Below are 21,082 nucleotides of genomic sequence, written 5' to 3' on the forward strand. Positions count from 1 at the left end.
TCGTCTCAAGGCACTTCACATAATAAACATTCCAATTCAGGTCAGTTCATTAAGCCAATCAGAAATAATGTTTCCTATATAAGGAAATATATATGTCAATGTTAATTTGAATTAGTATTTGCCAAACACTTAATCCAATCCTAATGTGTGACAGTTAGCACAGGTACCCCAAAGTCATTGTTGACAACTGTAAATACATTTGAATGGTGGACGTTGAAAGGAAAAACTGACTTATTCTGTTATCAAACGGTCAAAAGACAAGCCTCCTAAATAGTTACCTCCACTCCCAAGATGCTTTGTACAAGAATGCTCCAAATGTGTTTAAAAACAAGCCCAAGCTGCCCAACTTAAACCCCTATCAACTCTTTTAAAACAAACACTTTCGTCAACATACACGACAAATGTACATTTGTGTGACAAAAGTGGTCGGAAAACCCCCAAGTGACCCAAAAATTATGAATTTATCATTTCCAAATGCAGCCACGGGCCTGCGGAGTGGGTAATGTGTTTTAATGACCCTACAGCCCTAACCAACACTTTTATGTTTGACAGTTTCATACATTGTCACATGAGCGTGCGGTACCACTGAGACAAAAAAGAAACAAGGTGGGACAGTAAAAAAAGTTGAAATTTTGAGTTTTATTTTCAGTATTAATTCAAAATGTTGAGATAAAAAAAAAGAAAGCAAAATAATATTTCAAGAAAAAAAGGTTTAATTTTGGGATTAAAAGGGAGAATCAGAAGACACGTCTTCCAAATCATCACATAGATGTTCTCTTGTCTTGTCTTGTGGATCTCTGTTGCTGATTTTAAGCAACGTGGACGTTGTACAGAGCCGGACACCCAATCGTTCCCAACTTTTCTAAAGCTTTGTTATCTATCTATATAAAGAAATGACCTTCCTGCTGCTACAAGGAGACACAAAAAGTTGCAAGTATACTTAGATCATCAATTAGCTCATTTTATAGTACATCTGAATGTTCATCAAAGCTCGTAACACTTAGTGCTGAGAGTGCATCAGTAGTCCTTCCACAGGTGCATTGTCAGGACCCGGTCCGTAGAGGCGCCGCCGTGCAGGCTGATCTCGCCACCAGTAACCGCAGTCTGGAGCCTGACGACTGGATCAGGTTCTTCCCACTGAAAAGGCAACGGGATTAGGTACACGTGTCGTAACTAAAGCTTTCTGTCCAGATTCGATTGGAAATGTGAGGTGTTCTGGACTTCCTACCTCTCAAAGTCCAGGCCAAGCAGACTAACTCCGTTAACAGCAAGGATCCTGTCTCCTGGCTTCAGCCTCTTACAGCGGGCTGCAGGAGAGTCTGGGGCCATGGCACGGATGAAGACACCCTTCTGCTTCAGCGATGTGTCCTAGAACATGTGTCAAAAGGTCAAACTCTCAAATTTCACAGAAGATGCCAACATTTTGTCCCGCAGACCCGGTTGTCTCCGAGACAAAGAACTTTCTTCGTGATCTCGGTTTGATGCTGTTTGTGTTTGAGCTTTCTGCCTTGATCCAAACAGCTGCACACATCATCCTGACACGCGTGTTGTTGGTCACTGGGAGGAAACTGGTGAAAACCCACTCAGGTGTGTGGGGCACATGTTACTCCACGCAGCTGGGATTTGAACCTATGACCTCTACTCGCTACAAGCTAACAGAGCTAACACCTGCATCACCATATTTCTTCAAAATTAAATATGTCTTATTTATTTATTTTGTTTTCAAAACACGTCTATTTACATTTATAGAGTCTTCGTAACGTCAGCCAGACTGACTGAAGCCACATTTGTGGTTGTGGAACCAAGCTGGCAGCCTGCAGCTGTGGACAGACTGGGAGCAGAGTCGCCGCTCCTCCACCCTCAGGACTCGAGATGGAAGCAACTAAACGTACATTTGGATAAACAGCCGAGTTCTGACGGTATCCGCTCACCCTGGTGTCCACCAGAGCTAGGCCAAGTCCTCCTTCTCCCCGTTCCAACGCCAAGCTGAACACTTCATCATGGTCATCTCCCTCCTCTTCCTCCTCTTCTTCTGTAAGCTCCACAAGTGTTGTAGAGCCGTAGTCTGCTTTTACGTGACCTGCTTTCTGTGCAGCCAGGCACTCTAAAACTAACTTTCCTACAGAGAGAAGAAACACCTTTAATGTATTCTTTCAGCACGCGACTTTCAGCTGAAAGATCTAATTATACCTTTACTGTCCGCAGCCCGCGACGCAGGAGCTGTCTTGCAGCCGCCTCTCTGCAGTTCAAACAGGTGGGGAGCGCTGGGCACGCTGGGGAGGCATGCGGGCTCCAACGCTGCTCTCCTGAACTCACTGGCCTCTGTGTCCTCAAGATCCAGATGTTTAAGCTTCTGGCTCAGAATGTGTCCAGCATCACAGCTGAGGTCATCCCGATGGTGAGAGGGGGGTGATGGAGGTAGAGCAGCATCTGCTGATGGACGGAGGACGTCCAGGAGTGTGTTTTCAAAGGTGTGAGTCTGAGACGGTTTCATCTGTCAGACAAGAAGAAATAACAACTTCGGGTATTTTGAGCATTTGCTGTGTTCCTATGCAGATTTAGCTCTGCTACATGAGCCAGTTGTACTGGTTATAGTAGTAAAGTCAAGTAAAGCTGTTCAGAGTTATTAAACATTAGTTTGTGTGATGGTGCCTTGTTTTCAGCCTGATCTTATCTCGGTCTGATGTACAATCTACCTTTGGGGGTAGAAGTTGTTTTGCACATTAATTAGAATTGAAACACTTATCAGTTTATTAAACACACAACAACACCGAATCCCTGCAACAGTCCCCTTTCACATCTGTCTGTGTTGGTTTAGGAACGATGATTTTAGTTGATGAAGTTTAAATCTAAGTGTTAGAATAAGTCACAAACCTAATCACGCTGAGTGTGGGAGTGCGGGAGGTGCTTCTCTGGATCAGTTAGATCAGTAGATGAGGATGAGGAAGAACATCAGTCTTTTCGAGGCGCTCTGATGTTTTATTTTACTGAACAAGAAAAAGCCGATGCGTTTTAGTCGCGTACGACCTTCTTCAGGGTATAAAGTCACATCCCCGATGTTTCTGTTGATGACCTCCATTCCAATCACTGTTAAATCTTTTGGGTGAAAGTTTGAGGAGGTGCGAAAATGTTTAGCATTGGGGTGAGTCACATTACCCGTTCAAATTGCATATTTGTGCTCTCCAACTCAATCCTGTAACCTTCTTTGTGTGAGTCCCACATAGAAACACCCACAACGCTACATGTGTAGTGTTGCAATTTGCAAACTGTTGGCACTAACAACATCGGCGTCCTGACCAATCACAAGCTTGCGTTCTCTGTCTCGACGGACAGATATTTAGAAAAGAGAGCCTGCTGGAGAGCTCTGCAAGGACTGACGGAGTCGAGCTCTCTTTTCTAAACATCCGTCCGTCGAGGCAGAGAATGCAAGCTTGTGATTGGTCAGGGCACCGCTGTTGTCTACACCGCCGCCATTGCGCCCTTAAAAACATAAAGAGAGCTGAGAATAACTAGTGGCAGACACGGAGAAGCTTGAAGAATACCTCGTGGAAAAACTCTAAAATATGAACGTTTAATTCCCCGTGACTGGAGGAGTCAGAAGATGCGCAGCAAGCGTTTTATTTGTGGACGGAAATGACAGGAAACGTGGGTTTAGAGGTGGCGAGCGCATGAAGAGGCGGAGGAGGATGAGAGACAAATTTGTCTGTGTTAAATCTCTGAAAAACAAAAACACAATATAAGCACACTATCTTGGACCGATACGTGACAGGATACCACAGAACAGCGCTACGCCCTCTGCTGTCCTGGCGGGGAATTGCTTTGCAACACTCCCCAGGAGACGGAGAAGTATGAGAGCAAAACGTCCATGTCAATCATCAGGGTGCCTCGAATCACATGTTTTACTTCCTCGTCGTCATCTGAAAATGTTTTCTTTCTTCCCGTTTGCTGGTTTTGCTTTTATGTCCTTTTTTGTGTGACGTGCTCTGATTCCTGTAACCAAGGACAACCAGCCATACAGCAGCAGCTGCAAACCAGCGGGTGAAGGCTAAATCAGACTATAATGGTGGGGCTGGTTTGGCTTCTCAGATTTCGGGGCGGGTACCTGAGCATCGGAGAAGGTGGTAATGAAGTGTCTGAGCATGTGCAGCTGGTCCCTCAGAGCTGAATCAGTCACAGCTCTTCCCAGCTGGAGCCGGTAACCTTCATCCGGCAGCACCAGAGGGTGATGAGTGTCAAAGCTCTCCAGAATATCAGCTGAGAAGAGCAAAGTGCATCGTGATGTTTTTGAAGGGACACGCCTTTAATGATCACATTCGTAGTATGCTGATGTCTCACCAGTGGTTTGCACCGCTGCACGGTCTGCTGTGGATGGTGTCCACGTGTGTCCGTAGGGTGGAGCCGGGCTGTACAGACTCAGCAGGTGGTTCAGCTGGGTTGGAGTCAGGGCGGGGTAGTCGGAGCGCAGTGACACCCAAGGTGTCTGCAGCACGTGTAGGACAAACCACAAAACAATACTGAAGGTGATGAGATGTTCAACTAGAACAGCAAATATGAAAGCTCAGCTCGACAGGCGGCCGCCACTAGCAGAAGAAAGAGGCCCGGTTCGCACAGCCAACTTTAAAGACGGTTCATCAAGCGAGACCCCACGAAGAAAACGTCATGGGTGAAAAAGTTTGGTCAACATCGTGCGGCTGAAGACAACACACCAACATTCCAGAGGGGAATTCTCGCTATTCTCGCCATCAAACACGACCTCAGAGTAAACACCCCCTGCAGCGTGCTTCGTCACCTCCTCTGATGGCTTCACGTCACATTCACAAGGCTGCACGCTCGCTTGTCTGCGAGCCAAAACCATCCCACATGGTGAATATCCCCAAGCAGAACAGCTCCGATGTCCTTCCGAGCATTCCTGGGCTGCCGTTGCCATGGTTACCCACGAGATGCCATCGATCAGCAGATGATTTAAATGCTGAATGTTCACAACATACTTTGCATTCACCACTGATGTCAGAAAGTGGGTGTGTAGGAGGCGGGGTGTGGTCCAGAAACACCGGAGCTCACTTCTAGCCCAGGTGGGATTTGGCTGGAGCTGCTGCTGCAGCTGCGTGTCTGCAGTGTTTTACAGATCGCAGCAATTAGCTTGTGCAGTTTTTCTTCCTGAGTGAAGTTTTAGCGAGGATTTTATGCAGTTTTATAAAGTGATCATTTTCATTTTAATTAAATTTGAGTCTTTTGACTAAAATTATTTTTCATTTTAGTCGTAATTTAGTCGACGAATTAGTTTTAGTTTTAATGTCGTCAGAGGAAACGAGACAGAGCCGGTGACGCTTTCCTGGAACCAAACATCTTTTGTTGTCTGCAACTTCAAATGGTGTTTTTGTTGGGACTCTTGTTAGTCCTAACGTCGTCCCAAAGCATACAGGACTAAACAGGAATGTGCAGAAAAGATGTGTGTGTAGGATCAATCATTTTTACTGGATCTAAACTTTATTTTTCTCCAAGTTTTGCTTTTTTACCTTCTAATTGATAAGTGCAGCCCGGTTCTAAAACTGGTTCTTGCTAACTTTCCTGCTGTGCTGCTGGTGACGAATTACAGGACAAACAAGCCTGTAAATAAAATCTAAACTTTACTAAAGTCTCAACAGTAAGACTGAAAGTCATTAAAGGTAAATGAGCTGTAATTCATATAACGCCTTCTAGAGTCCTAGAACCCCCCAAGGTGCTTTACACTGATGCACACACCCTGGTGGTGATGAACTACATTGTAGCCGCAGCTGCCCTGGGGCAAACTGACAGAGGAGGGGCCTGCTGAGCGCAGGTGCCACCGGCCCCTCCAACCACCACCAGCGGGCAAGGCCCAAAGACAAAACAGCAGCATTCTCCACTGGCAGCCAGGATCAAACCTACAACCCTCTGATTACTGGTAAAAATGGCCTGTATTTGATATAGCGCCTTCTAGAGTCCTGGAACCCCCCCAAGGCGCTTTACAACACAATCAGTCATTCACCCATTCACACACACATTCACACACTGGTGGGGATGAGCTACGATGTAGCCCCAGCTGCCCTGGGGCGCACTGACAGAGGCGCCACCGGTCCCTCCGACCACCACCAGCAGGCAACGTGGGTTAAGTGTCTTGCCCAAGGACACAACGACAGCGACAGACTGAGCGGGGCTCGAACCTGCAACCTTCCGATTACGGGGCGATTCAACTGGACAACCCGCTCCACCTGCTGAGCTGCTGTTGTCATGAACTAAGATCCTCTTTACCTGCTCCATCTTGAGAAACACAACCCCAGCTGCTGGGCTTAAAAACAGCTGCCAAAGCATTTCTTTTTTCAGAATGTCAAAAAGGTGCATTTCATCTGTTGCATTAGACAACATTTAAAAATAAATGTGTTTTTATTATGAAGGACTAGAGGAGAGGACTTTTATTTGGAGCCTGGTGCTGCGGGGTGTGTGGGTTTTGTTCTTACTTGCAGCAGGTTCTTTCTAGGTGTAGCTAGCAGATTGATAGCTGATGAGAGTGTGTGTATCTGCTCCGAGGCCAGTTCTCCCAATCCAGCTGCATGGGCCCAGTCCAAGACCAGGTCCAGGTTGGCCCGCATGTGCACACCTCTGGACCACTGGTAGAACCCAGGTTGTGAGCCTGTGTACACATCAGCAGACACTGATCCTAGAAAAGGGTTATTCATTCAGACAGACAATGTGGGATGATCCCGTGTTGAACAGCATGTCCTGGTTTTGATCTCTACAGGATGTAGTGATCGTCTCCAGTGTCTGTGCTTTGGCACAGAGTAGACCAACAGAGGGAGGAAATGACATTGTGATCAGTGTGTACTGACACTGGTTCTGGTGCTGGTACCTCTCTCCATGAGTGAGTTGAAGAGTGATGCGTTAATGAAGTAGAAGAGATAGCCAATGAGCTGTGAGGAGACCTCGGGGTGGACCTGACAGTCTGTGAGTAGCCTCCAGCTCTCGTTTAGAAGCTCCACCACCTGACGGACCTCTCCAGGGACCCGTAGACCAGCATCGCAGAGGACCCGGCCACAGTTACCCGACAGCTGCGAGCCAGGACTCCCTCTGAATGGGTTGCAGTCCAGAAGTCCTGGCAGAATGGGGTAAAGTAGCTGGTTGGACAGAAAAGGAAACACCAGATCAGCGTGACTCACCAGACGGTCGACTGTGTGAGTTAGAGGCTGGAAAAGCTACCGAGTGGTGGCTGAAATGGGATAAACCAAAACAACTCTGCTTTCAGACCACCCATATCACATGTGTGCATCTCCAACATGGCTTCTTCATGCTGACGTGAAATAAGAGCATTCATAACATCTCTTTTTTTTTACTCTAGCGGTCCTTCCTGTTCCTCAGAGTGAGCCCAGACAACCACAGCTTTGTTCAGGCTAATTGTACGCAGACATCCCTTTGCCCCTTCGGCCTCACTCCTACTCCCACAAAGCGTCCCAGGCAAGAGCCAGCTATACATCCACATTCCTGAAAGGCTGAATATGGTTGTGAACTTGAGCTTGGCATGACGTTTGCTGAGTGAGGAGCATTGAAGGAATCCACCCAGAGGAGATAAGTGTACCATAGAGCCCTGTCAGCAGCAGCAGGGTTGGGGGAAGGCTGGCTCTGTGTGAGAATGGAAATGAACAAGCAGTTAGGAAAATACTCCTGCAAGGAGCTGCTGACTGGAACATGTCACAGAGTGGAGACAAAGCAGCGAGGATAGCGCTGGTTACTGAGATGACCACATGCATCTATGGCATGCATTAAACTGGAGGCTCAAGAAATACAATGCATTGTGTGCTTTTTTGTGCTTTCAGTTGGACGAAGATGGAAACACGCAGTCTGACCACAAGCCCGCTCATAGCACGCCTTCATTCATCACATCCATCCAGCTGGAATGGCTGCTCACCAGTGGCGCCTGCTGGGTTCCATCCCACATCCATCAGAACGATTAGCTCACAACACGCTAAAATAAGCCAATCAGGTCCGTGTCTTGTTTTTATCCCCCACTGGAAAGAGCATGTTTGTGGATATGAGATAGCTGAATCTACGCTAGCACCTTCCCTGTACTTCCCTCTGTAATGCGCCCTATCTCTACTCTCTTGACCGAGCCTGACTGGTATTTCTTCTTCCAGGAGTTTATTCAAAGCCTCGGTGGTAACTGGTTACATCCTCGTTTGTAAGTTGCTCTAGACAAAAACATTACCTAAACACAAAGTCTGATGAGATTTCAGTGAAACTGTAACAGTTAGGCCTCCAGTTCTGGTGCAAAGGTTTTATGCAGGTGTGGAAAATGCTGTAAACAAAGAAAGCTTTCAGAAATGGAAGAGTCCATCCTTTATTTTCATCAATCAACATGAAGCAGTGAACGAACAAAAGAGACAAGTCTCTAGCCCGTCGCAGGGGCAAACAACCACTCACACACCAACTCACGCCAGGGTCCACCCACCCTGCCGTGCATGCTGAGGAAACCCACACATGCACGAGGAGCAGGGTGTGCTAGCTCCACACCGGACAGCTGCAACCAGTATTTCAACCTGCAACCTTCTTGTTGCAAGCCAACAGTGCTATCAACTGAGCCACCATGCAGTCCCTTCTCCTTAACTACTTTTGTCAAATCCTCAGAAGGTTAATATTTATACGTTCAGTTACAACGATCAACTTTTAGAGTTGGCCTAAAGCCTGATTTATACGTCTCCGTCTGCGTCGTCGTGGAGACACACAACGCCATCATGCGTCGGCACAAGGGCTCTCCAATGGGCTCACAGAGGGTGACGGAGACAAGCCAAAAATTTTAAACATCCGTTGAAAGTGATGGAGAACGCAAGCTTGTGATTGGTCAGGATGCCGCTTGCTGTATATTTGTCACCAGCACCGCTGTAGCTCCGTTAAAAAGTAAACAGATATTTAGCAGCAGATCCAGAACAGATTGAAAAACGCATCGTGGAAAATGTCCAAAAGTATGAACATTTATTCACCCGTGAGTAAAGGTGTACAAAATACGGAGCAAACGTGGACGGAAACGACAGAAATGTAGGTCTAGAGGTGGCGACTCGAGGAGTACAGACGCTTCTCTCTTTCACTCCCTTATCTTTTTTTCCCAAGGCTCTTTGTCCTGTCTGCCCACAGAGCGCTTCTCTGCATTTCTTCTGAAAATCTCTATTTTTAACCATGGATTTGATGAATTGGTCATTCAATGCGATTGATACGATTTTTTCAACAATGAGAATGGAGCAGGGGGCTCCCACATGCCCACAGGGGACACAACCGGTGGGATATATGCTGGATTCCTGGAAGGAGTGGATGATCATATGCCTCTCCCAGCTGTCCATTGAGGATGTCGAAGATGTGTGGATATTCGGCCTGATGATCACTGGATTTCTCCTGATTGGAGTGGGAGGATATCTGGTTTTCTGGAAATTTGGGAAGACGGGAGCGATTGGAGGGCGACCCACACCCACGGAAAGCACCGTCTGTGTGGAGACTTCTCAGACTGGGACGTTACTCGAGGTAAATCGTAAGCTGGACAATGTTCTAGCTGCGATACCGGTATTGGTGCGCAACATGGATGTCATGTCGGAGAGAGTCACCGGACGGTATGGACAAGTTTAAAACCAAAATTGGCTTCACTGAAGGACTGGAATGATCAGTTTAAAGACTGAAGGCAGAGGAAAACTATCTCAGCCTGACCCAAACAAAGTCTTGTTATCCGAATCTGACGCCCTGGTAGCCTTGAGTGGCTAGCAACAAACCCCCACGAAGGAATGCAGACAGATGCTGTGAAAACCCGACCTAACCCCCCCCCCCCCCCCCCCCCCCCGCCTTCGGATTGGTGGACTTCAGCCTGGCGAGGTCATCAATCTGTAGGGGTCAATGTACTCTGCTTCTCCCAAGCTCTCCCTCCCACCTGTGACTGTACAGTAGATGAGCGCCGTAGATGGCTGCTCTCGCTGGGGGAAACAGGATTCCCCCCCCCGCCCCCTTCCTATTGGAGTCTCATGTTATGTTGTCTGAAGTCTGTTGCATATTTGTTTGAGGTGTTTTTTTTTTGCAGAGCAAAGCTGCCCTCCTGGAGGGAGGGTAACTCTGAAGTGCCTTTTTTCCATCCACCTGAACCAATCCTCATGTAACCCTCTTATCTCTATTAAGGTAGCGCGACTCAGGGTTGCGAATGACCACAGTCACCAATTCTTGTCATGTGTCTTGCCCATGTATGTCTGATCTCTGAATTGTGTGTACTGAAACTCTAATTTCCCTTTGGGTTTGATAAAGTATTGATTGATTGATTGAAGAGTTGGAGGAGACGAAGGATAAATTTGTCCGTGTTATAACGTCTCTGAAATATAGAAACACATTAGTAAATACACTATCGGGGACCGGAAACATGAGTGTTATGGTGACAGGATACCACAGAACAACGCTACGCCCTCTGTTGTCCTGGTGGGGAATTGCTTTGCCACACTCCACTGCCTGAACAGAAGTTTGAATGTGAAAACCTTTCCAACACTCCGTGTTCGTCTCTCCGCTGCGGAGCTCACGAAGGAGTATAAATCAGGCTTTAGGGAAGAGCTAACCAGATGGCTCGAACTCAGTCAGTTTTAGGAGGATTGAGTCAAAAGTTGTGTGATAGCTATACACGACCTTTACATGTGCATACTCAAGTGAGTACAGGTGTTGATGATCACCTCTTCAGGGGACTACTGACTCTGAAAATTCAAACGTGGGGGTGTTTAGAGCGTTGGTTACGGGCAGACTGCATAGGGTAAGCAGACAGAGCTGGCTTTTTTACCATTTGGCTGGTGTGGAGCAGTGTAACACATGCTGAAAAGAACAACTTAATACCAGTACGCAAGGACGAATGGTGGAAAATAAAATGGTATACACGCATTATTTTGGGCTTGCATGTGTACCTGCACACCGCGAACATGCATCAACTTCTGGAGTCAACCTATTTTATGCTAACAAAGCAAATTAATCTCAGCAAATGTAGAAAAAAAGCTCAAATCAGACAGTTTTAAAGACATAGCTGAGAGTTGCTTTAAAGATTGTATCGAAATGTCATAGTTGAATTATTTTACATAATGAGAGCTTAAAACTGGTATTTGGGTGATGTGAGCTACTTTATGAAACAATAGGTCTGTAATTTTGCTTCATTAATGTCACTATGGAGAAGTGTTAGTCTGTCATTAAAGTGACAACGTGTAGTTTTTACCAGTAATCTCTGGAGATATCCATCGAAATGTTGTAAATGAATTAAAAGATGCCCAGTTGCTGAAAAATATTGGCACTTTCACAACGTATAACTGTGATAATCTGTTCTAAAGTACATTGAAGTGGGTCTAAGTCTTAGGGCGACGCTATATCAGATGCCATGTTTCCTTCTACGGGAGCCCGTGAGCACTTAGTCGCCCAGAGACTTAGATTCGCTCCCATGTATTTTAGAACAGATTTTACTGGTTAAATGTTATGAAACTGCTAATATTTTTCAACAACTGGGCATCTTTTAATTCATTTACAACAACATTCCAATGGATATTTCCATAGATAATCGTAAAAAGTACACACCGTCACTTTAATGGGATTGAAACAAAAGTTAGCCATCAGCCTTTGAATCCATTGCAAGGGTTTAATCTTCCTGCTGCCAAAAAATGACCATGAGCTCATCTGGAATCCACAAACGTGCTGCTGAGGGGACGGGATCATTAGCTCTTTGTAGCGATTTTGTGAAATTCTTCATGCGTCAAAGCTTTTTGTCAGGAGACCAACAAGTTTTGGAATATGGGACAAATGTTGAGTTAAAACGAAAACTACTCAACAAGCTAGCTAAATGTAATGCGGCAGAGCGAGTCTGAAAGTCGCACAGTAAAACATGCCATGTCGGGCCGAGGCCATAAAACCTGCAGAAGTTTGGCTTAACAGATGACTTTAATGGCTCTTTGAAAAGCATTTGATACAGCTGAAGTTCACGTTTTCAGATTATTTATGGTTTAACTGACAAACCACATCTGGAAGCCATTTGGATCATCAGGCTGACTTACTGAGAGCAACAGAGCTATACGAGAGCAGGTAGTTAGACAACCACAGCCTTCTGCACCGAGCAAGAATGTGCTGCCTCAAACTTACAGAACATTCCCTGTTGTTGCCTCTTTAATGTTTTGTCCTACTTTGTTCTTTCTTGCGTGGGAATCTACAAAAAGGCAGAAAAATGGTGCATCGGGCTCAGATCTGAGGTCCAGCTGGCACAACATGTGAGACCTTGGCTTGCCTCCTGCTAACGTCATGGCAGACCACTAACGCTGTCCCTGATTTGGTTAAATACTCAGCATGTCACGGCCCAGTGTTCAGTCAATAGCTACTGCTGGTTTGGAGCGTCCACTATGTCAGGAGAAAGCATTTACCACTCTATCAAAGACAGTTTTAATGTCCTCGTACACTACTGTTTGGGGATGGAGTAAAGTGGTGAATCTGTGTTTTCATCAACCTAAAGAAGCCCGCCTCTCTCTTTTACTTTTTATTTGGACAGCATTTTGACCCACGCCCACGTAACTCAGATGGAAACTTGTCTGAAACTTTCCTGGGAACACTTCCATGGGTGTGGTGCCGCTTTGGTGAAAATGTGGAGAACAAGACCAGAACAAAACCCAGTGACCTCATGAGCTTCATTGTAGTGGCTAAACTTGATGTTGTGCCTTTGATTTGGAGGACCTTACTTTGCATAACCCATAGGAATCAACAGGGGCGGCGTTAGGCCCGGCTACTTGGGCTGAAGCCCCGGATGTTTCATAGGAAGCCCCGGATCTAAATCGCGGAAGTAACATGCAGTACGTCTGTTTCTTTCAAAGCTCATTAGACTAACATGCAGTACCAAAGTCCAACAGAGAGGGAGCAGCTGGCAGTAGTTTGAATACAGCCTGCCTGAGCCTCCACCACTGAAGAAGAAGCCCTTCAGCAGCCGGTTTCTTCTACACTCTCTGCCTGAAATGCATGAGTGAGGATGGACATAAGGACGTTTTTTAGACCAAAAGTACGGCGACGGAACCCCAGCTTTGATGAGACTGGTGCTGACTCAGGTTTGTGAGTCTTATTTGAAAATATTTGTTGTGCTGCTGGTTTGCCTAAAGTTAGCTTATCAGGTAAAGTTGTTGGAGAAAGAAAGGTAATATTTACTATCATCTCACACTAAACACTAACAGGAACAATACTCTGCACTGAAAATGCTTAATATGTAGCTTCAGATTAAAAATTATGTAGTACAAGACAAATATGATGTTGACTAGTGCGTGTCACGTGCGTGTGTGCGCGCGTGCGTGTGCGCGTGCGTGCGTGTGTTAAGCCCCGGATGTTCTTCAGTCCTTAATCCGCCCCTGGGAATCAAGCTGAATCCCACTGTCACTGTAATGATGGCCCAAGAACATGGATGGAAGCTAATCACCTAGTTAGCGTAACACCTGGGGAACATTGAACGTTACTTATGATACGTTTGCTAGTTTCATTTGGACAGGAACATATTTTGGCACTTCTGACAGTTTTATTGTTTTTTCCTCATTAAAAACAAACACCCCCAAAGCGGTTTTAGGCTTCACACTTGAATCCGGCTCTCTGAGCTGTGGATCTGCTGCTGATCCGTCAGACATAGCTAACGGCTAGGAGGGGATGCTACCTCATCATGTCTCGCCCCTCCTCATCCAGGAGGTGCCTAACCTGCACACTCCTCCCCTGTACTGACCCTTTGCTTGTGACGTTACGCCGCTCCTGGGACCGCCCCCTTCACTATAATAGATGGCAGAGAAACTGTTTACACATGTTGAAACTCCTGTGAAGCCATCAAAACAAGCTCATTTCTAGCCTTATGTAGCGTCATGAATGTCCTGTTTATGACCTAAAGGTCATGATCTGCTGCATCTGCTCGAGCAGAGACATAAAGTCTCTGACACAGGCCTGATCTACATGAGATAGTGGCCAAGGTCTTTCATGCACTCTGCTCATCTGAACTGCTTCACCTCTGTTACAGCTCAAGACGAAGACGAAGAACTATTTTGATAAATACATAATCAACAACTTTGTTATTACCAAGAATAACGTGAGCTCAATGTTCAATCAGTCTGTGAAATGACAATGTTATTACTTGATATTATAATCCTGTGATCAGTAGTATTTTACAAGTTATTATAATCCCGGACATTTGCACTAGACACTAATGACACAATGCTAAAGTCACACGACACATTTCCTTTTGTCTGACCCAATCAGAACCTCCATTTCTGGGGCTAGGCGTGGTTTTCTGTGGTGTTTGTATAAACCCTCTTTGGCATGTCAAATTCTGATTCGCCAGTAAACCAAAATATAACAGTTATAAAAACTATCCCACGCCACCTTCCCCTGAGTTCAAGCGTTCTAGAGAAGTCTCGGACCGGCCATCCGGACTTCGTCTTCAGCCATAAAGAACCTCGACAAGCTGGATAAAATCTGTTGCAAGTTACACCTGACCGCAACGGTTCCTTCAGAATAAAAGCCGAACCTCACGACCCCTTCAGGGTCTCAGAGACGCCAGTGATAACCTGTCGTGACCTGGAAGCATTCCACGACTTGTTTGGTCGGCACCGCTGCTTTTCTACTGGCTTCGGTACCAATTAGGGTCCAAGAGGACCTCGGCAATCTGGATCTGACGGAGGCTTCCCCTGGGGTACATAGACCGACAGATGGTGTTTCATGTGTGTTATAAACATCCTACTAAAGCTTAGAGCGAAACGTTCTCTCCCACTCAGAACTAAATGCTTCTCCGGATCCGCTGGTTCTGATAACAACATTCCACACACACACCATCATCATTCATCACGTCTCACTCCACCTTAGTCCATCAGTACACAGAGTGTTAAAGTTAGTCTTGTTTAAATTGTGTAGAAATAAATTTCTGAACTATTATAAACCTGACTCTCTCCCTTTCCTTGGAGTTAATACAAAGTATCGCTTAATCCCTGCAATAAAAAGTTCTGATCTTCTGGTTAAAATAGTCAAAGATCCATCAGATTGATGTTTCATATTTCTATGGAATCTCACATTTTATGGTTCATAAGTAACATGTAAACGACCCACAGGGGCAGATTTAGGACTGAAGAAGATCCGGGGCTTAACACACGTGCGCGCGCACACACACACACACACACACACACACACACACACACACACACACACACACACACACACACACACGCGCACACACACACACACACACACACACACACACACACACACACACACACACACACACACACACACACACACACACACACAGAGACACATGTGACATGCACTAGTCAACATCATATATATTACAAATCACAAATATTTTCAAATAAGACTCACAAACCTGAGTCAACACCAGTATCATCAAAGCTGGGGTTCTGTTGCGGTACTTTTGGTCTAAAAAACGTCCTTATGTCCATCTTTACATTTGCGTTTCAGACAGAGACTAGAAGAAGCCGGCTGCTGAAGGGCTTCTTCTTCAGTGGTGGAGGCTCAGGCAGGCTGTATACAAACTACTGCCAGCTGCTCCCTCTCTGTTGGACTTTGGTACTGCATGTTACTTCCATGTTTTAGATCCGGGGCTTTTCATAAAACATTCGAGGCTTGAGCCCAAGTAGCCGGGCCTAACGCCGCCCCTGACGACCCATTCTTTACACTTGTATTCCTTTTATTTAGTTGATTGCACAGTAAAACAGTTTGCTGCGCGGTTGGCTGCACTAACAGATGAGGGTGTTAAGTCAACTTGTCTTTTCTTTGAATAACTTTGATGGAGACTGAGGACGGAGATGAACCACAGCGATCAGACAAACGGACTATCAGCCCTCAAAGTATTTTCAGGTGTGCAGCGAATACGTTTTACCAGGTAAGATCAACATGGGAATGAATGAAGACAAACTAGACCTGACTCAAGCTAGCCTGAATCCAGCCTCAAACAAGACTCACATTCAAAAGAGAATCAAACTAGATTTGAACTTGGATAAAAAGGGACTAAAAGTAGAGAGACTCAAACAAAACTCTCATTTGCTTTTAAAAAAGTAAATACCTGAATAAAAACATCATTAGTGAGAAGAATAAACGGAGCTGTCCTTTTGTTGGTTATGGTTCATCAATATAAAACAGTAAATATGATCTGTACTTTAATTTCCACACAGTTCTTGCCTATGTAATGATAGATGTTAATTACATTTAATTAAGGACCATAAGACATTAAAAATTCATATCGAGTATGAAATCCATCTTATGGACACTGGGTTATGTAAATCAGAAGTTTGGATCTTTTTATTGCAGGGACTTTAAATAACACTTTGTATTAACTGAGAGACAAGAGAAGAGAGAGAGACCTTCAAATGTTTAAGGAAATTTATTACTAAATAATTTTAAACAATTTAACAAGACTAACTCTCTAATGATGAATGTTCTGTTTGAATGAAGTGTGAGGTGGTTGGTGTGTGTGTGAATGAGTGTCATTCAGAACCCTCGTATCCGGAGAGACAAAGTCTGAGTGGGAGATGAGGTTTTGCTCCTTACTGATCAGGGTTTGAGACTCGTAGTCATAAACACATGAGACACCATTGAGTCGCATCCACATACCCTCAGTGAGACCTCCGTACAGATCTGGATGCCAGGTCCACGGACCCTCCTCCGGTACTGGAGCCAATGAAGAAGCGTCGACAGCAGTCTCCAGGTAAAAAGCGACAGGTGTTTCACAGGGTCAAAAAGAGGACCCTCCTTGGGTCAGCGAGTTCAGCTTTTATTCCGAAGGAACCGTTGCTTTGGTTGGTAACAACGACAGATTTTCCCCAGCTTGAATGGTTCTCAGCTTAGAAAGAGAAGTATAGATGGCCTGTCCATACTTCACTTAGCATGCGGTGAACTTCATGGGATTTTGAGATCTGAACTTAAGATGGCGTTGGAACTGTTTTATTAATCTGGATGTTTTTGATTCTGAACGAATCAAAGCTGACAGATTAAATAAACACCACAGAGACTCTGCCACGCTTCAGACTAGGACGATTCTGATTGGATCAGCAACAGCAATGTGTCATGTGATTATTTACCTTAGTGTATCAGTGTGTCTAGTGACTAGAATAAGTCATATTACTTATTAAAAACATATTAATAATAATATTGTGATTTCACAGATTGGTCACTTTGTATTATTGACTAACAGTTGTTTTGATTAGCTTTATTGAAAATAGAGTTCTTTGATTTAATAAAAGAAAAGAGTCTCTTCATCTTCTGTCTTCATTGCTGGAAAGTAAACAGTTTAGAAGTGAATGCATGACCTTGAGGCTGTTTCATGCACTCTGGCGCTGTGTCAAAGGGACTGTGGAAAAGGTTAAATAACCTTGGAGGAAAAGCTCCTTCGTCACATTGCACCTTAAACTGACTTTTGTGAAGTAACCCAGTCATCTGTTACCTTGGTTATGTAGTAGACGCACTGCTGGAAGACGAGCATGATGACTTCCTCCAGAACAGCCATTGTTTCCTCGCTGGCTGAGCGGACACGGGAGAGGCCAAGCTCCAACAGCTCTGAAAAGCACACTGATAAAATACAGACGCGGCCAAAGGTTTGGAGAATGACACAAATGAGTCATCACAAACTATACTGCCTCGGCGTTTCTGATAGCTGTTTGTTTAAACTCCAGAAAAATTGTCATTTCCAAAATCTCATTCCCATTGCGTTTGTGAAGAAGGATTCAGGCAGCCCAACAGTCCGGCAGCAGCAGGACCTTGTCCTAAAGCTGGTCCAGCTGTGGGATCAGGTTACCACCTGAACATCCTCCCTGAGGAACTCCTCCAACCATCCAACAACAGTTTGGTGAGGAACGAGGTCTTCTCCAGCATGATGGAGCACCGGGCCAGAAGGATAAAGTCAGAACCAACATGTTGGGTCCAGGTCCAGAAAACTCCCCAGATCTTAATCTTACTGAGAACTTGTGATCCATCCTCCAGAGGGAGGACAAACACAAACCCACAAAGCACTACAGATGTCTAGGAAACAAAACATTATTGTGACATCATTTAAAGATTAAGTAAATATAGAAACAAAGCAAGTCGTTACCTAAATCCTCCTCTTCCTTGTTTTTGTCAGCTTCACCCTTCTTCTCCTCCTCCCTCCCCTGCTCCGTTTGGACTCTCCACTCCAGAATCGAAGGCAGTTGGTGCCGAATGAACTGCAGCAGCTCCAGGCTGTTGGCCATCCAGACCACCAAGGGACATAGTCCTGAGACAACCTCACACAGACCACCACTTCGGAGGTCTTCGGGGCTTGGCCCTTCAGTGGCGTGTCTACGAGGCAGGGTGAAGCACTAGGTGTGTGTCCACGACAGATGAAACGGAAGAGAATGGACGCCAGAGAAGAAAAATAATCTTACCTTTCAGACTCAACCGCTAGATGCGTAGAACACTTCTGTTAGGTGGAAAGTAAAAGAGAAAACAATGTTAGTGAATATAGATGGGGACAATCTGACTCCCCTTCACTTTACTGTTGGGAGTCAGACCTGCTGGTTAGCACCTCAACCACTCACCCAAACAGCACTCTGAACTCCACTGGCAATAAGCAGCAGAATCCTCCGGAGGGCCGACATACGGAGGTGTGTCGATGAAAACTGAACACACACACTCAGCAAAAAGGAGACAGTGAGTGGGGGCCTATCAGGGATGCTGCTGCCTCCTCCCATAGCAACAATCTCCCTGATGATGCAGTCCTCATCCCCAGCTTGATACTCCAGAGTCAAACTGTGGCCTGCTGGGCATTTTAGAGAGGGGGGACCTCTGTTCAGAAGCTGCTTGTGGTGCGGACTCTGGACGGCGGTCCAGTTTGAGCTGCAGCTGTCACAAACGGTTGTTTTTGTTGTGCTGAGACGCAAAAACCAAGGAGCAACAGATCCGCTGAGATCAGAACCAGAGCTGTTTAGATCCTGAAAGTTCAGAGCAGAAACAAAGGCATGAGTGCTGGAAAAATGAGCAGAAATGACAAAAAGGACAAGCTTCCTGATTCAAAACCGATGTTGAAAGCCATGCAGGAAAGGGTTATTAATCAGAGAGCTGCAGCTATGAATGAGTTCTACTCTAATCTAATTTCCGCTCATCACGGAGACCAAAGAGCTTCAACAGCACTGTTAATACCCAGCTCCCCACAAAGGCCTCTCCATCTCCTCACCAGCCCTCGCTGGATCTCTGTGTTCACTTCTACAACTCACATCCATTAACACGTCCCCTCCTATCGCTCACTGACCCTGACTGATTTCCGGTTGTTTGTAATCTCTTTCTGAATTTTATTACTTTCCATTTGAGCTGTCAGGCTGTTTGGTAAAGTGCTCTATAAATAAATCTGAACTTTTTCTGAAATTCTCAAATCCCGCATGAAAAACAAACTTGAGAAAGTCGAATGTTTGCTGACCGTGTGCATCAAACTTGAGGGATCTCTGAAAAGGAACAGGTAGTGCCTTCCCAGCCCGATGACATCACCAGGCCTCAGCTGAACAGGGTTCCTCAGAACTTCACCGTTCCTCGTGACTCCAGCGTCACGTTGAGGACAGAGCACCACGGGACCGCCAACAGTGGGCCGGTGGAAGCTGCAGTGTGTGGGACAGATGTCTCCAGCATAGAGCGGGATGTCCACCTTGGGCTTGTCTTCGTGAGCTCTGTGCTGGCCAGTAACGACAAGCGGAGCAGCGAGCAGGTAGATGATGAAGTCCTGAGCAGAGAAAATCACAACAAGTTATTTCAAGTCTAAACTTTTTATTTTCTTTTGATGATTTCCTGAAGGTGGCGCTCTTGAGTTTTCTTTGTTCCTTGTTCCGTTTGCTTCAAACAAACAAACAAACAAACAAATCACTAAACAAATTATAAAATGACTTCCAGAAAGTCCTTTCCCAACTGTAACTTTAAAGGTGTGGATCACAGAAAAACCATTTCTGTAAATCCTATTCCTGATCGTAATCATTCACGCTGAGCTTTTCATGCAGACTGAACATGAAAATAGTCTCCTACACCTACTATCTCCTGCATTAGCTTCTGATAGAAACTAGACGGTGAAACGCTAGGATTAGAAAATCCTGACAGATCTACGTCACACTGTCGCTTAACATTCACGGACTCACCCATTTTGAGTAACGGCGGGGAAGGTTGTTGTTGGTTTAGCGTCCAGGAATCATCAGAGAACGCCTCAACTAGGAGAAGCTAACCATTAGCATTAGCAACCCCACCACACAGCGGAACTCCTTCAGGTTTGTGTTATTTGTGGAGATAAAACATCAACGTTCAGAGTAAACAGAGTCAGTGGTAGAGTCATGTTGCTGTTAACCAGTCAGAGGTGAGATGTCCAGAAATCAGGAAGTAGGACTCCAAATCTTGCCGCCTGAAGCTCTCCTCTGATGTGGCATTCTGCTTGATCCTGAAACAAGCGCATCTGAACCCGCAACTTTTTATTTATAAAAATGGACTGCAGTACCTAAATTTGACCACAGGATGCCAGTCTTACTTCATTCTTACATATTGCACCTTTAGTGCGAACAAGCTGGAGCTGGCCACGCCCACAAATCCTCTAATTAGCTGTTTTAATTTGAGAAGCTCGATATCTGAGAGGGCATGGACTGGAATCGCTGCTCCTCCAGAATGTACAGGTGAGGGGGGTTCTATGCGAAGACCCATTATTGTGACGTCGGTTGCTATAAGAAACTTATTCAAACATCTCACAGAAGCAATTCATTCCTAAAACCAAACACTGACAGACATTGAATGTAAGATTATTCTCATGTTTAGAGAGTTTTTGGAGGCAGAGACCAACATGGCAGCACACAAGGATGTAAAAGGTGAGATTTGCATAATATGTCCCTCTTAATACTGTGGTTTGCCTGGACCTGTTCAGAGCACCTGGTGGAGACAGGTGTTCTGCAGGGTGGAGAAACTCAACATCCTTGCTCTTGATTGCAAAAATGCTATCAAAAGTGGATTCATAATTTTTTCATGCCATCTAGACGTTTGACTAGTTTAAGAATTAACTACAGAGCATCTAGGAAGAGCCTTTTCTACCACAGCATGT

General features: G+C 45.4%; 1 protein-coding gene across 3 annotated transcripts in view; it reads right to left on the bottom strand.

Moving 5' to 3' along the window:
* Positions 1 to 873: 873 nt before the first annotated feature.
* radil2b (Ras association and DIL domains 2b) overlaps positions 874 to 21,082 on the bottom strand; it is a 41,175-nt gene continuing 20,966 nt past the window's right edge. Inside the window, exons 6-18 of one of the 3 annotated variants that reach the window (XM_015963756.3) lie at positions 19,439 to 19,735; positions 18,564 to 18,956; positions 18,411 to 18,445; positions 18,098 to 18,324; positions 17,453 to 17,565; positions 6,866 to 7,130; positions 6,477 to 6,649; positions 4,336 to 4,480; positions 4,103 to 4,254; positions 2,191 to 2,494; positions 1,932 to 2,119; positions 1,229 to 1,368; positions 874 to 1,137 (exon numbers count right to left, since the gene is read on the bottom strand). In XM_015963756.3, the coding sequence (XP_015819242.3) occupies positions 1,044 to 1,137; positions 1,229 to 1,368; positions 1,932 to 2,119; positions 2,191 to 2,494; positions 4,103 to 4,254; positions 4,336 to 4,480; positions 6,477 to 6,649; positions 6,866 to 7,130; positions 17,453 to 17,565; positions 18,098 to 18,324; positions 18,411 to 18,445; positions 18,564 to 18,956; positions 19,439 to 19,735 (2,526 nt within the window). In that variant the 3' untranslated portion in view covers positions 874 to 1,043. Of the gene's footprint in view, positions 1,138 to 1,228; positions 1,369 to 1,931; positions 2,120 to 2,190; positions 2,495 to 4,102; positions 4,255 to 4,335; positions 4,481 to 6,476; positions 6,650 to 6,865; positions 7,131 to 17,452; positions 17,578 to 18,097; positions 18,325 to 18,410; positions 18,446 to 18,563; positions 18,957 to 19,438; positions 19,736 to 21,082 lie in introns of all 3 variants that reach the window. The other 2 variants (XM_070545383.1, XM_070545384.1) reach the window with 2 other exon arrangements.

The sequence above is a fragment of the Nothobranchius furzeri genome, chromosome 16 (assembly GCF_043380555.1).
Source record: "Nothobranchius furzeri strain GRZ-AD chromosome 16, NfurGRZ-RIMD1, whole genome shotgun sequence".
Classification (NCBI taxonomy): domain Eukaryota; kingdom Metazoa; phylum Chordata; class Actinopteri; order Cyprinodontiformes; family Nothobranchiidae; genus Nothobranchius; species Nothobranchius furzeri.